Here is a 13327-nt window from a genome sequence, read left to right as displayed (position 1 = left end):
TAGGATAAAAGATACTAATTTTTCCTGAGATTTGATAAAAGACAATGATTTTCTTTAAGATTTCAAAAAATCTAAAGACCTTTCTTGAGATTTTTAAGATTTTAAAAATTGTATAACTCTCTCACAAGATTTGTTAAAAAAGTTACAAATTTTCACTTATACTTTATAAAAAAGTTAAGTATTTATAAGAGAGATGTGTCTCTTTTTAATAAATATCAAGAAGAAAGTTCTTTACAAAGACTAAGCACAAAAAGATTTGAAAAGAAATTTCAAAGCATGTGGACTGACTCACTGGACAACTGCGTCAGAATTAACCTTTCCTTCTCTTTATTTTATTGAATGACCATCACTTTTTGTTTATCCGAGTAAAAGGATGACATGATTTGTCACCTACTACCCAGGCTGCCCAGCTACCCAAGCTTGAACACAAGATTGCGGTGGGCTGGGAAGGCAATCGGAATTCAAAGTCTTTGCGTTTACCTGCAGAAAATTTCTCTTAGATTACAACGTCTATGGGTTTCTGCTCATCGTCACATGAATGCCTAATAGCACAGACAGAAAAATGGCCATTACTAGCGGAAACCCAGTTATTGTTCCTCTTTGTTCAGTCTTAATCTTATTCCACCATCCCGTTTTAGTGTGTCATGCTGCCAGCACAATCACACGGGGCCAAGTGATAAGAGATGGTGAAACTTTGGTTTCTGCTCACCAGATGTTCGCTCTTGGGTTCTTTAGCCCTGGGAATTCTACGTATCGATATCTCGGAATATGGTACCACAATGTTTCTGCGAAAGATGTGGTTTGGGTGGCTAATAGAGCAAATCCAGTGTCTGGTAAAGATGGAGTCTTAAAGATTAGAAATGATGGGAATTTGATGGTTTTAGATGGGAGTGGGAGTTCAGTTTGGTCAACTAATGTTTCAACTGGTATAGCTGAGAATTCTACTGCAACTCTATTGGATACAGGAAATCTTATACTCTCTAGCAGCAAAAATGTTGATGATCCTAGTGAGGCCTACTGGCGGAGTTTTGAAGATCCAACTGACACGTTCTTGCCAGGCATGAGAGTGGAAATGGCTGCCAATAGTGGTGAGGAACGCATCTTCACTTCGTGGAGATCTCCTAATGATCCTTCTCTGGGAAGCTACTCGATGGGCATTGATACTCATGGATTACCTCAGGTAGTGATATGGGAGCATTCAAAACGGTGGTGGAGAAGTGGACATTGGGATGGGCTAATATTCACAGGCATTCCTAGTATGAGACCTCTCTTATGGTACGGTTTTAAGCTTTCAACTGACGACAATGGGAGTAGGAAAACGCATTTCGCATATACTGTACCAAACAGGTCTGATATTGTGAGATTTTCGTTACAATGGGATGGAAAGGAGCAGCAACTAAGGTGGGACGAAGGCGCAGGGAACTGGCGTATAATGCAATCGTTTCCCACTGATGAGTGCAATGTGTACAATAAGTGTGGTAACTTTGGCAGCTGTAACGTGATGGATGCTACTAAATGCAGTTGTCTTGATGGGTTTGAGCCTCGATACATTGATGAATGGAACAAAGGAAATTGGTCAGGTGGGTGTGTTCGGAGGACTCAGTTACAATGTGAACGGAAGAGAAGTACGGATGAAGATACATTCTTAGAAGTGAAGGGGGTCAAGTTGCCTGATTTGGCAGATTTGGTGATGTTGGACAGGAAGGGGTGTGAGGAAGAGTGTTTGAAGAATTGTTCGTGTACCGCATATGCATCTGTAAGTGGAATTAACTGCATGCAATGGAGTGGGGATTTGGTTGATATTCAGCAATTTTCTGTAGGAGGGAACACACTTTATATACGCGTAGCTGATTCTGAATTCAGTGAGTTAAACTTCAGTCATTGTTGCTGCTGTTTTGTATAGTCTAGCACCACCTTCTATTACATCATTCATTTTCTTTGATTGTGGCTCTTTTCTTTCACTATTGAATTGTCTTTGTTTATAAATTCAACTGAATCGATTGCCATGGAAGGGTGGGGATGTTTTAGATTAGGACTCTTATAGGAGAGGTCAAACATATACAACATTTTCTTTATGAAGCATAGAAACTGACTTTTTGAGGCTCTTGTCAGTCATGATAATAGGCAAAATCCCCCCCCCCCCCCTCCCCTTCTCTGTTCAATTGAAAAATACCATTGATGTTCAATATTATGTCTAATGGGAGGGGAAAACATTCTACTGCTGCTCAACCTTATCTCATGTTGCAGTTTGCTCCAAAAAATTATGCTGTTTATTCAAACCCTCTGAAATGAGTCATAGTAACTTAAGGAGTGCATCTGCTTTGTCAAGAGTTTCTAAGGACCTGTTCCCAGCTCTAATTCTGAGGCCATTACCCAGGGCAAAGACAATGAGTTCATGGGAAGAGTTTTCTAGATATGGTTTTAATCATTTTCATCTGAAGCTGCTGCTTTCAAGAATCAAGAATTCCGTAGCCATGACAATCAATATTCTCAAAAACCAAAGGTTTTTCTGTTTCATCAAACATTATTTGTGATAGGGGAGAATCGAAGATTCTCCATGATATTTGCTAAATCAATTTTGGTTCCACAATATCCGATTTATATAGCTTTAGATATACGGTTCCACAATATGTGATTGATATAGTTGTAGATATATGTAAATATATTTTGAATATTTGTATTTTGATTCTTTCCTATTTTATAGTAACACACAAGTGTAATTATTTTATATATACAAGACGTTATCTCCTCCATATGGTTAAGGAGGATTTCAGCCATTACTCTTTGTTTGTTAAACATCTTTATGGTATCAGAGCAAACTTTTTCTTTGATTCTACCATGGCTGATTTGGCTTCTTCCTCACCTACTCTTCCGCTTAACACCATGGTGCATATGCTCACCATTAAACTAACTTCCTCCAATTATCTGTTGTGGAAAAATCAGTTTGTTCCTCTGTTAGCCAGCCAAGAATTTTTTGGTTATTTGGATGGTACCATCGTGGCTCCCCCGACCACGATTTGTGCTTTTAATGGAACAAAGCCAAATCCGAGGTACACTTCTTGGCTGCAAATCGATCAGACGTTACTCAGTTTACTCTACTCTTCTTTTATAGAGGAGTCTATGAGTGAAGTACTGGGTTTGCATCATTCTCATGAGGTTTGGCGTGCTCTTGAAGTCTCATTCTCGCTCCAATCAAAGACTCGAGAACTGCAACTCAAGGATGAACTCCAACTGATGCAATGCGGCTCTCAGTCCATTGCTGAGTTTTCCCGCACCGTCAAAGGTCTTTGTGATCAACTGGCTGCTATTGGTCGTCCCATTGACAACAATGATAAAGTCCACCGGTATTTGTGAGCATTGGGACCCGACTACAAGATCTTTTCTAACACCATGATGTCACAGCTTCTGCTACCCTCCTTTGCCGAGATTGTTCCAAAAGCTTTGAGTCATGAGATTTTTGAAAGATCTGTTTCCCACTCGTCTTCCAATTCAGCTTATTTTGTGCAACAAGCTTCCAAAGCGGCAGGGGCCAAGAAAGGGAAAAATCGGTCTTCCTCTTCTTCTACAACTTCTGCCAATTCGAAGCCATCATCTACCTCCTCTGTTTACTTTTAGTTGTGTGACAAGGAAGGACACTTGGCTAAACGTTGCTGGACCTTCTTGAAACTCAGGAAGAAGCAATTGGCCAATCTTGCTGAAGCTTTTTCCACTTGCTCGATTCAAGATCTAAATGGCTCTGAATGGTTCCCTAACTCTAGTGCAACATCCCACATGACCAGCGACACCGAGGGTGTGGATCAACCGGCTATCTACTCTAGTAATGAACGTGTCATGGTTGGAAATTGTCAGACTTTAGCTATCTCTCATGCTAGTTCCATTTCATCTCTTATTCCGTCTAGTTCCCTTCTTCTATCAAATGTCTTATTTGTTCCGGGCATTAAGAAAAATCTTATTTCGATTAGTCAGCTTACTAAAGACAATAATTGTTTTGTTACCTTTTCTTCCTCTGGTTTTACCATATAGGATCGGGTCACAAGAACGGTACTAGGAGTCGGAAGATGTGAAAATGGTCTCTACATGTTGGATCAACGTCATCATGCTTTTGTGTCCACCACATCCTCTTCACCGTGAGCCTCTATTCGTTTATATGGCATGCTTGCCTTGGTCATCCACATTATCGCACCGTTGATTCTCTTTCTACATTAGGATCTATTTCTTGTAGTAATAAATTGGTGAACATTGATTTTGAAATTTGTTTTGGTTGTAGACTTGGCAAAAGCCACCATTTACCTTTTTCTCTAAATGATGAACGTTGTGCCATGCCTTTTGATTGTATACACTATGACTTATGGGATCCGTCCAATTCTTTCTTTTACTGGATATAGAAACTATGCAGTATTTATTGATGATTGTACTAGATTTAGTTGGATATTCGCATTAAAACAAAAATCTAATTTTTTTGATACTTTCATTCGTTTACAATGGTACATTGAGACGCGATTTTCATCGAAAATAAAATATTTTCAGTGTGATGGAGGAACCGAAATTGCGAATAATAAATTCTGCTCTCATTTGCACTCTTGTGGTATTGTGCTTTGTTTGGCATGCCCTCACACTCCTACTCAAAACGGCACTGCCGAACGCAACCACCGTCAAGTCACAGAAACTGAACTTACCCTTATGTTCCATGCACTTGTACCCCTCTCTTTGTGGGTTGAAGCCTTCTCTACAACTGTCTTCCTCATTAACCGACTCCCGTCACTGTCACTTGATGGCAAAACTCCTTATGAGCTCCTGTTTGGTAAGCAACTAGATTACTCTATGCTTCGCACTTTTGGGTGTCTTTGCTTTCCTTATTTGAGAGATTACTCACCTAATAAATTGTCTCCAAAATTTGCTCATTGTGTCTTTTTAGGTTACAGTACCCTTCGCAAAGGGTTTAGGTGCCTAGATTGTAAAACACATTGTGTCTATGTTTCTCGACATGTGCAGTTTTATGAGAACAATTTTCCCTATCATGGTGACTCTGTGCAAAATCTGCAGTCCAACATTGACTACACTCAGTTTTCCGATTGTCAGGATTGTGTGTTTACTTCTTCTAATGTTGGTTCTTCTCATTTGTTTTCGAGTTCACCATGTTTGCCTTGCAGTGACTCTTCGCATCTATCCTCGGATCCTTCCCCTAATCCCCAGGTTCCTTTTCATGTGGAACCCCTCTCGGATTCTACAGCTCCAGACTCACCTCTTCCTCCACCTGTGTCTTCGGTTCCTCGTGTGACCACTTCCAGCCACCCGATGATTACTAGAGGTAAAGTAGGTATATTCAAACCAAGGTTATATCATGCTATGTTTGTTTTGTCTTCTTCTCAAGCTTTTCAGGCACTTCTTGCTCTCAAAGAGCCTAGGGGTTTTAAATTTGCTACAAAACACCCTGAATGGCTCTCGGCTATGGATGATGAAATTCAATCTTTGAAGAAAAATGATATGTGGGTTCTTGTTCCTCGTCCTCAAAATCATAATGTGGTTGGATGTCGTTGGATTTTCAAAACCAAACTTCGCTCTAATGGGTCTATTGAGCGCCATAAGGCTCATCTTGTCACTCAAGGATTTTCTCAGATTCATGGTCTTGATTTTGGTGATACTTTCAGGCTTGTTGTGCGCCCAGCTACGTTCAAAATTATTTTGTCCTTGGTCGTTACTTTTGGATGGCATTTACATCAGTTGGATGTTAAAAATGCCTTTCTCCATGGTTTTCTCAATGAAGAAGTGTACATGGAACAACCGTCTGGCTACACGGATCCACAGTTCCCTTGGCATGTGTGTCGCTTGAGGTGTGCTCTTTATGGCTTGAAACAAGCCCCTCGAGCTTGGTTTCATCGCTATAGCTCTTTTCTGCTTAAAACTGGGTTTATTTCTAGTCAGGAAGATTCCTCATTGTTTATCTATCACTCCTCACTTGGAACTGTTTATCTACTTGTTTATGTTATTACATGGTCATAACTAGAAGTTGTCTTTCTATAGTTCAAACCCTTATTCCTTGGCTTTCCAAGGAATTCTCCATGAAGGATTTGGGTGATCTTCATTATTTTCTCGGTGTTGAAGTTCAATCTAATGAGAAAGGTTTGTTTCTCATTCAAAAAAGTATGCTCTTGATCTCTTGTAGTGTGCTTCAATGATTGATGCAAAGCCTGTCACTACACCTTTTGTTGTCAAACAGCACCTCTCAACCAAAGGAAAGTTGTTCTCCGACTCTACTATGTTTCGTTCTCTTGTCGATGCTCTTAAGCACTTGACCATCACCAGGCCTAATCTGTCCTTCAGTGTGAATTCTATTTGCCAATTCATGCTCACTCCCACCGAGGACCACTTTCATGCACTCAAACGTATTTGGCGTTATGTAAAAGGCACTCCTCATCATGGACTACAACTCCATAAACAGTCCAATCGTGATCTTCTTGCCTACTCCGATGCAGATTGGGCTGGATGTCCTGATACACGCCACTCCACTACAGGCTATGCTATCTTTTTTGGCGCCAATTTAGTCTCTTGGTCCTCTAAGAGACAAAGCACTGTCTCTCGTTCAAGTGCCGAAGCAGAATATCGCTCCTTAGCCGTTGCAATTGCGGATATTTCCTGGATTACTCAATTGCTTCAGGACCTTCGTGTTACACTCTCAGCACCACCCAAAATTCTTTGTGACAATCAAAGTGCAATTTTTATGGCAATCAATCTGATTACTCGCCCTCGGTCAAAACATATTGCGATCGACTACCATTTTGTTCGTGAACTTGTTGCTAATGGCACTTTGAAAATTGATTTCATCCCCTCACATTTGCAGCTTGCCGATTCATTGACCAAAGGTGTCACCAAGCCTCAGTTTTTTCTCTTTCGAAGCAAGCTCAGCGTTATCCCTTTTGCCACGCTCACCTTGTAGTGGAGTGATAAGGGAGAATCGAAGCTAAATCAATTTTGGTTCCACAATATCCGATTAATATAACTGTAGATATACAGTTCCACAATATCCGATTGAGATAGTTGTAGATATATGTAAATATATTTTGAATATTTTTATTTTGATTCTTTCCTATTTTATAGGAACAAACAAGTGTAATTTTCTATATATACAAGACGTTATCTCCCCCATATTGTTAAGGAGGATTTTAGCCATTTCTCTTTGTTTGTTAAACATCTTTAATCTGAGTTTCAACTCTAGCTAGAATCAATATTTTTTTAAATGCAGTGTGACTTTTTGACTCTCTTTTATTCTTCATTCAGTTGAAAAAAAACAAAAAAGGACAGCCCGGTGCACAAAGCTCCCGCGCATGCAGGGTCCGCTCATTCAGTTGCCTTGCTTTTTTCGCTCTTTTCTGTTTCATCCTTTTTGATAACATTGCTTGTATGTAAACCAGATCCTTATCAGATGATTAAATATAATTAAATAATGTATAGGGGATAAAAACTTACGACAAACAAGAATCTCAAAAGAAGTTCGTACAATTAGAGGCTGCCATTATTGGACTCCCATTAGCTTTTGCCTGCCATTCGCCTTACATTTCTGAATATCAAAAACTCATAAGGAGAAAGAAAGCACTTGATTCTTATTGACAATCATTATATTATTTTCCATCATTTTTCATTTGATGATCTGAGCAAAATTAGCAAGGATGGTTTGCTTATCAGAAACCAAACAATAAAACTAGGATCCAACAGATTACTGCACACTGGAGTCTAGCAGGTTTGGTTTCAATCTCTGCAACTTTTGAATCTTCTCCTTCTACTGTATTTGTGGCTTTTATGTGGCACAGTGCTCCTCTCTTATCATTTTTGTGTGGTTGTAGCATTGTTTCCCCTTTTACATGTTGAGCTTGGGCTTGATGGTTTTTCCTATTGAGCTCTAGCTGGTTTGTATAGTCTTGAGCTGTACTCTTTTCTTTTATTAATGAACTTTACATTTTTATTTATTTATTTATTAAAAAAAACAAAAACAAAAGAAAGAAATAAAGAAACAAAAGCATGTTTTGAACTTCCTCTCAATATGCTTGTGCGGGTCTGCTGATTTTTGGCAACGCGATTAAGTTTATTTTATCTTCAATGTAGGCAGCAAGAGAATAGTGTCCGATTTTGTTATAATTACAATTGCAGTTGCTGGAACAATATTCGTAATCGCATGTACTTGGCTGGTGTGGAAGCTCAAAGAAAAATTGAAAGGTGAATGAGCACACCATATCTTTAAAATTGTAATAATAGCTTGTATTGTGTCCTCAACTTTTTCATTAATTCGTGATTTCTCTCCCTCCAGTGTCCTCAAATACATCCCAGACGAACAGCTTAAGACAAATATTTGATTCAAGCGGAAGTAAAGATTTTTCCAATCAATTTTCTGGACCAGGTGACCTTATTGGAGAAGGGAGGCAACGGAATGGACCAGAATTACCATTGTTCAATTTCGACTGTGTATCAATAGCTACAAATTATTTTTCTCATGAAAACAAACTCGGACAAGGGGGGTTTGGTCCTGTTTACAAGGTGGATTTTTTTTGTGAAAAACTGCAGAAAGTCAAAGAAGTTCAGTTGTAGGATCAAATGATGAAATATTTTTTTTATCTGTTTCCCAGGGGAAGCTACCTGGAGGAGAGCAAATAGCTGTGAAGAGGCTCTCAAAATGGTCTGGGCAAGGCTTGGAGGAGTTCAAGAATGAGATTATACTAATTGCCAAGTTACAACACAGAAATCTTGTGAGACTTCTAGGCTGCTGTATTCAAGGGGAAGAAAAGATGCTAATTTATGAATACTTGCCCAACAAAAGCTTGGATTGCTTTATTTTTGGTTTGTTATTTTTAACTCTGATAACTCCATTTTCTTGCTTCTATGGACCTGTATGCTGCATACTAATATTTGTTTGCAATTCTTTTAATGAACAAAATTCCAGATCCAGCCAAGCAAGCACAACTAGACTGGAGGAAACGCTACACAATTATTGAGGGGATTGCTCGAGGGCTCCTTTATCTTCACCGAGATTCAAGACTTAGAATAATTCATAGAGATCTAAAGGCAAGCAACATTTTGTTGGATGAGGAGATGAACCCAAAAATTTCGGACTTCGGCATGGCAAAAATTTTTGGAGGGAACCAAAATGAAGCAAATACAAGCCGAGTTGTTGGCACATAGTATGAATTACATTCATAGACGTTTATATAGTGATTCATCTCTAGTCCCATATGACCAACTTGTTTTAATTTGATTTGACTAACAAATGCAGCGGCTATATGTCTCCGGAATATGCAATGGAAGGTCTGTTTTCTGTAAAGTCTGATGTCTATAGTTTTGGGATACTACTACTAGAGATTTTAAGCGGCAGGAGGAACTCTAGCTTCCGTTCACAGGACATCTCAAGCCTTGTTGGATATGTAAGTGTGTATTTTCCTGTCCTGAACTTACTGTTAGTGAAAATCGTTTTCTCTTTGAGCAATTAAATAGGGGCTGCAACGATAAAATGTAAAATGTGGAACTGGTTTCAGGCATGGCATCTATGGAATGAAGGTAGAATAATGGATTTTGTTGATCAATCCCTGGGAGGCTCATGTTCTCAAAGTGAAGTCAGGAGATGCATGCATGTGGGGCTGCTGTGTGTGCAAGACTCTGCTGCTAATAGACCGACAATGTCATCCGTGTTACTGATGCTGGAGAGCGAAGCTGCAACTTTGCCACTTCCCAAGCAACCCACGTTTTCTTCAATGATGAGGTCCATAGATATGGATTTGTGTCCAGAAGGTCATGATTTTATATCCTCGAATAATGTAACAGTTACAGTCATTGTTGGAAGATGACACTTACATCCTATCTCCTGTGCTTTGCTCGTCTTCCCTTGTTTGTTCTCATATTCTACTCCTGGAATTTTATTTACCATCCGAGAAGCTTTTAGAAAAATGATGAATAAAGAATATTTTTTAACTCGGTAGGAAAAAATATTGGGCAAGGAAAGGAAGTGACATTAATAGTGGAGGAGTTTGATAAGAAAGGAGGTCGATTCAAATGAATTAAAGTAAGAAGTGTTTTTTTTTTTTGCAAGATTGATCTTTTGTGGTGCCTGGTGGGATTTTAGAATATATATATATATACCCTGTAATTAGCTGGTAAACATGGATAATTTTGTATTTAAACTCCTTACAAATGTGTCCCAGCGAGTGAGGGCCGGTCCGAACTCTGAAGAACCAAAAAGCATCATAAACTGATAGTATCATAAACTGTGACAGTTAATCTAAATGTATGTCCATTCTTGGAGATAATGCAATTAATGAAATCGGAAGAAGCCATATTGGTCTGGCTTATGTGGGTGCTCTGTTTTCTTAAATTGCACTGCTGCATGATGCAATCATAGTGTACTGGATAATAAAAAAATTTGACATATCAAGCAATATCCATAACAATAATTAAATAACAACCAAGATAGTTTACGATTCAAAAGAGTAAAGTGATGGGTTACATCTTATTAATTAGAATCGATTTTGTCATTATACATTAACTTAGTCCAGTTGAAGATTTATTAATCTTACAACAACAACAACAAAACCAAGCCTTAAGATCCACTAGGTGGGATCGGTTATATGAATAATTTTTCACCAATTTATGTGATTTTGTACCATTTCTTTTGACAGATTCAAAGATATTAAATTCTTACTCACTATCTCCTCCCTAGTTATTTTAGGTCTACCCCTACCCCTTTTACTACCCCCCATGGTAACTAACTCACTTTTCCTCATTGGCGCACTATGTGACCTACGTTACATGTGTTCATACCATTTGAGTCGTCCCTCCTTATCTTATCTTCTATAGGAGCTACACTTAACTTATCATGAATATTTCATTCGTTAATTTATCTTTCAATGTTATACCATTCATTCATCTAAGCATTCTCATCTCGGTAACTTTTACTTTTTAGATATTCTTTTTCTTTGTCGCCCAACATTCTTATCCATAGAGCATAGCTAGTCTTATAGCTATCCCATAAAACTTCCTTTTTAATTTTAGTGGTATTCTACGATCACATAGCACACTTGAAGCACTTCTCTATTTTACCCAACCTGCTTTAACTCTATGCATTACATCATTTTCAATTTCTCCTTCAACTTGCATAATAGATCAAAAGTATCGAAATCTACAAGTGCTTTTTTTTTTTTATCATCATCAAGTTTAACTTTGACTCCAATATTCCTTCTACCATTACTAAAATTACATTTCATATATTCTGTCTTATTTCTACTTATCCTAAAGCCTCTAGATTCTTAAGCATCTCTCCATAATTCTAACTCAACCTCTACTTCGTCCCTAGTTTCATCAATTAATACAATATCATCTGCAAACAACATACACCATAGAACCTCCTTTTGAATACTCTTAGTCAGTTGGTCCATCACTAAAGCAAAAGATAAAGGCTCAAAACAATTCCTTAATATACACCCATGGTGTTTGAAAATTCTCTAGTTTCTCCATTTATAGTCCTTACACTAGTCATTACTCCATCGTATATATCTTTAATGACATCAATATAACTACTACATATACCTTTTTTTTTTTTTTATCTAAAACCCACCATAAAACGTCCCTAGGTATCCTATCATATGCTTTCTCTAGGTCAATAAATATGATATGCAAGTCCCTTTTCTTTTCCCTAAACTTTTCCATTAATCTTCTTAAAAGATATACAGCTTCTATGGTAGATCTCCCAAACATAAAACAAAATTGATTTTCTGAGACTTTCGTTTCTAACCTTAATCTTTGTTCAACTACCCTTTCCCATAGTGTTGGTATTTCGTCCAACTTGAACACGCGCAGCAGAAGCACACATTCAATCACGAATCACTCAACACTCACTAATGCAATCACTCGATGATGAAATATACTAAAGAAGCAATCAAATAATAATAAGAACAATCAAAACACAACTAGAACACACAAGATATACGTGGTTTGGCAATAGCCTACGTCTACGGGAGCAGCACTTCGTTTTTCACTATGAATAATGTCAAAGCTTACATCTTTGGGTTATAATAGTGTTTAAGTATGAACCCAATGCCTATATAAGAGTTTTAGTAAACCTAAACTACATCTATAGTGATTCCCCAGATAAAAATCCTCTAGATAAGCCCAACCTACAAGCCTCAGAATTCTAATCACGTAATCAACGCCAACAGAAACAGTCGACTATTTAGGTCAAACAGCTGATTGTTTGGTGCTGAGAAAATAACCTCCTGCGTACTTCCTGAAACCGTCGACGATTTGACCCAATCAGTCGATGGTTTGCCCTTAGTGCTATAAACTCCTCTTATGCAATTGTCTCTCGCTTCACGTATCTTTCTCTGGTATATGTGATTCGCTCAGAATATAAGCCACATCTCCAATAATCACCACCTTGGCGAATATTCACCACCTTGGAAATCTAAAAGCACAAATGCTGCTCCTCTCGGACCTGTAGATTGGGTATGTCTCCCCTTTAGCACTTAGAGACATTGATCAAGTCCAAGCAATGCTTGAACTTGCCCGTCGTGACCGGCTTCATCAGCATATCTGCCGCATTATTAGATGTATGGACCTTCTCGAGGAGAAGTTCCCTAAACAAATTAGTTCCCTGATCCTGTGATACCACACATCAATGTGCTTCGTCCTCGCATGGTACACCTGATTCTTTGCCAAGTAACTGGCACTCTGGCTATCACACTGTAGCCGAACTCCACCTTGCTGGACACCCAGCTCTCTAACCAACCCCGTAAGCCACAACACTTCCTTTGGCAGCCTCAGGCACTACCATGTACTCCAAATTGGTAGTAGACAACACCATGAGCGATTGTACCATATACCTCCAACAAATGGCTCCTCCCCACAAAGGTAAATATGTGCTCCGTGGTAGACCTTCTGTCATCTAGGTCTCATGTGCAGTCAGCATCCACGTACCCCACCACTGTTGGATCACTCTGTTGTGCTCTGAACTCTATGCCATATCTGGTCGTACCCCTCAAGTACCTGAGAATCCACTTCTCAGCATCCTAGTGTTGTCGACTCTAATTCGAGAAGAACTTGCTCATCACGCTGACAGCATGTGCCAGGTCCGGCCTTACACACACCATGACATACGTTAGACTCCCCACTGTGCTAGCATAAGGGACCCTTGACATATCTCAAACCTCATCGTTCGTACTTTGGCATTGGGTGGTAGACAACCTAAAATGACTCGCCAATGGCGTGCTCACCAATTTAGCATTGACCATGCTAAACCTTGCCAACACCTTCTCCACACAAAGGCTCTGAGATAACCATAGTCTCCATGTAGCTC

The 13327-nt window shown here is 38.9% G+C and overlaps 1 protein-coding gene across 1 annotated transcript; it reads left to right on the top strand.

Moving 5' to 3' along the window:
• Nucleotides 1-214: 214 nt before the first annotated feature.
• LOC131154159 (G-type lectin S-receptor-like serine/threonine-protein kinase B120) lies at nucleotides 215-9966 on the top strand. Its single transcript, XM_058106732.1, has 7 exons — nucleotides 215-1862; nucleotides 8098-8208; nucleotides 8300-8526; nucleotides 8616-8826; nucleotides 8930-9167; nucleotides 9260-9407; nucleotides 9519-9966. Exons 1-7 carry the CDS (start codon nucleotides 539-541, stop codon nucleotides 9825-9827), a joined length of 2568 nt encoding a protein of 855 aa, XP_057962715.1. The 5' UTR covers nucleotides 215-538; the 3' UTR covers nucleotides 9828-9966.
• The last annotated feature ends 3361 nt before the right edge of the window (nucleotides 9967-13327 follow it).

This window comes from Malania oleifera, chromosome 4, assembly GCF_029873635.1.
Source record: "Malania oleifera isolate guangnan ecotype guangnan chromosome 4, ASM2987363v1, whole genome shotgun sequence".
NCBI classification, from domain to species: Eukaryota; Viridiplantae; Streptophyta; class Magnoliopsida; order Santalales; family Ximeniaceae; genus Malania; species Malania oleifera.
Note: the sequence above shows the minus strand (reverse complement) of the source record. Positions and strands in the feature narration are given on the sequence as shown.

Excerpts from the sequence above, each read along its gene's own strand:
- LOC131154159 (XM_058106732.1), top strand. The coding sequence starts at position 539 with ATGCCTAATAGCACAGACAGAAAAATGGCCATTACTAGCGGAAACCCA. Across the intron at positions 8,827-8,929 it reads CTTGGATTGCTTTATTTTTG|ATCCAGCCAAGCAAGCACAA; the intron begins GTTTGTTATTTT and ends ACAAAATTCCAG. Across the intron at positions 9,408-9,518 it reads TCTCAAGCCTTGTTGGATAT|GCATGGCATCTATGGAATGA; the intron begins GTAAGTGTGTAT and ends AACTGGTTTCAG.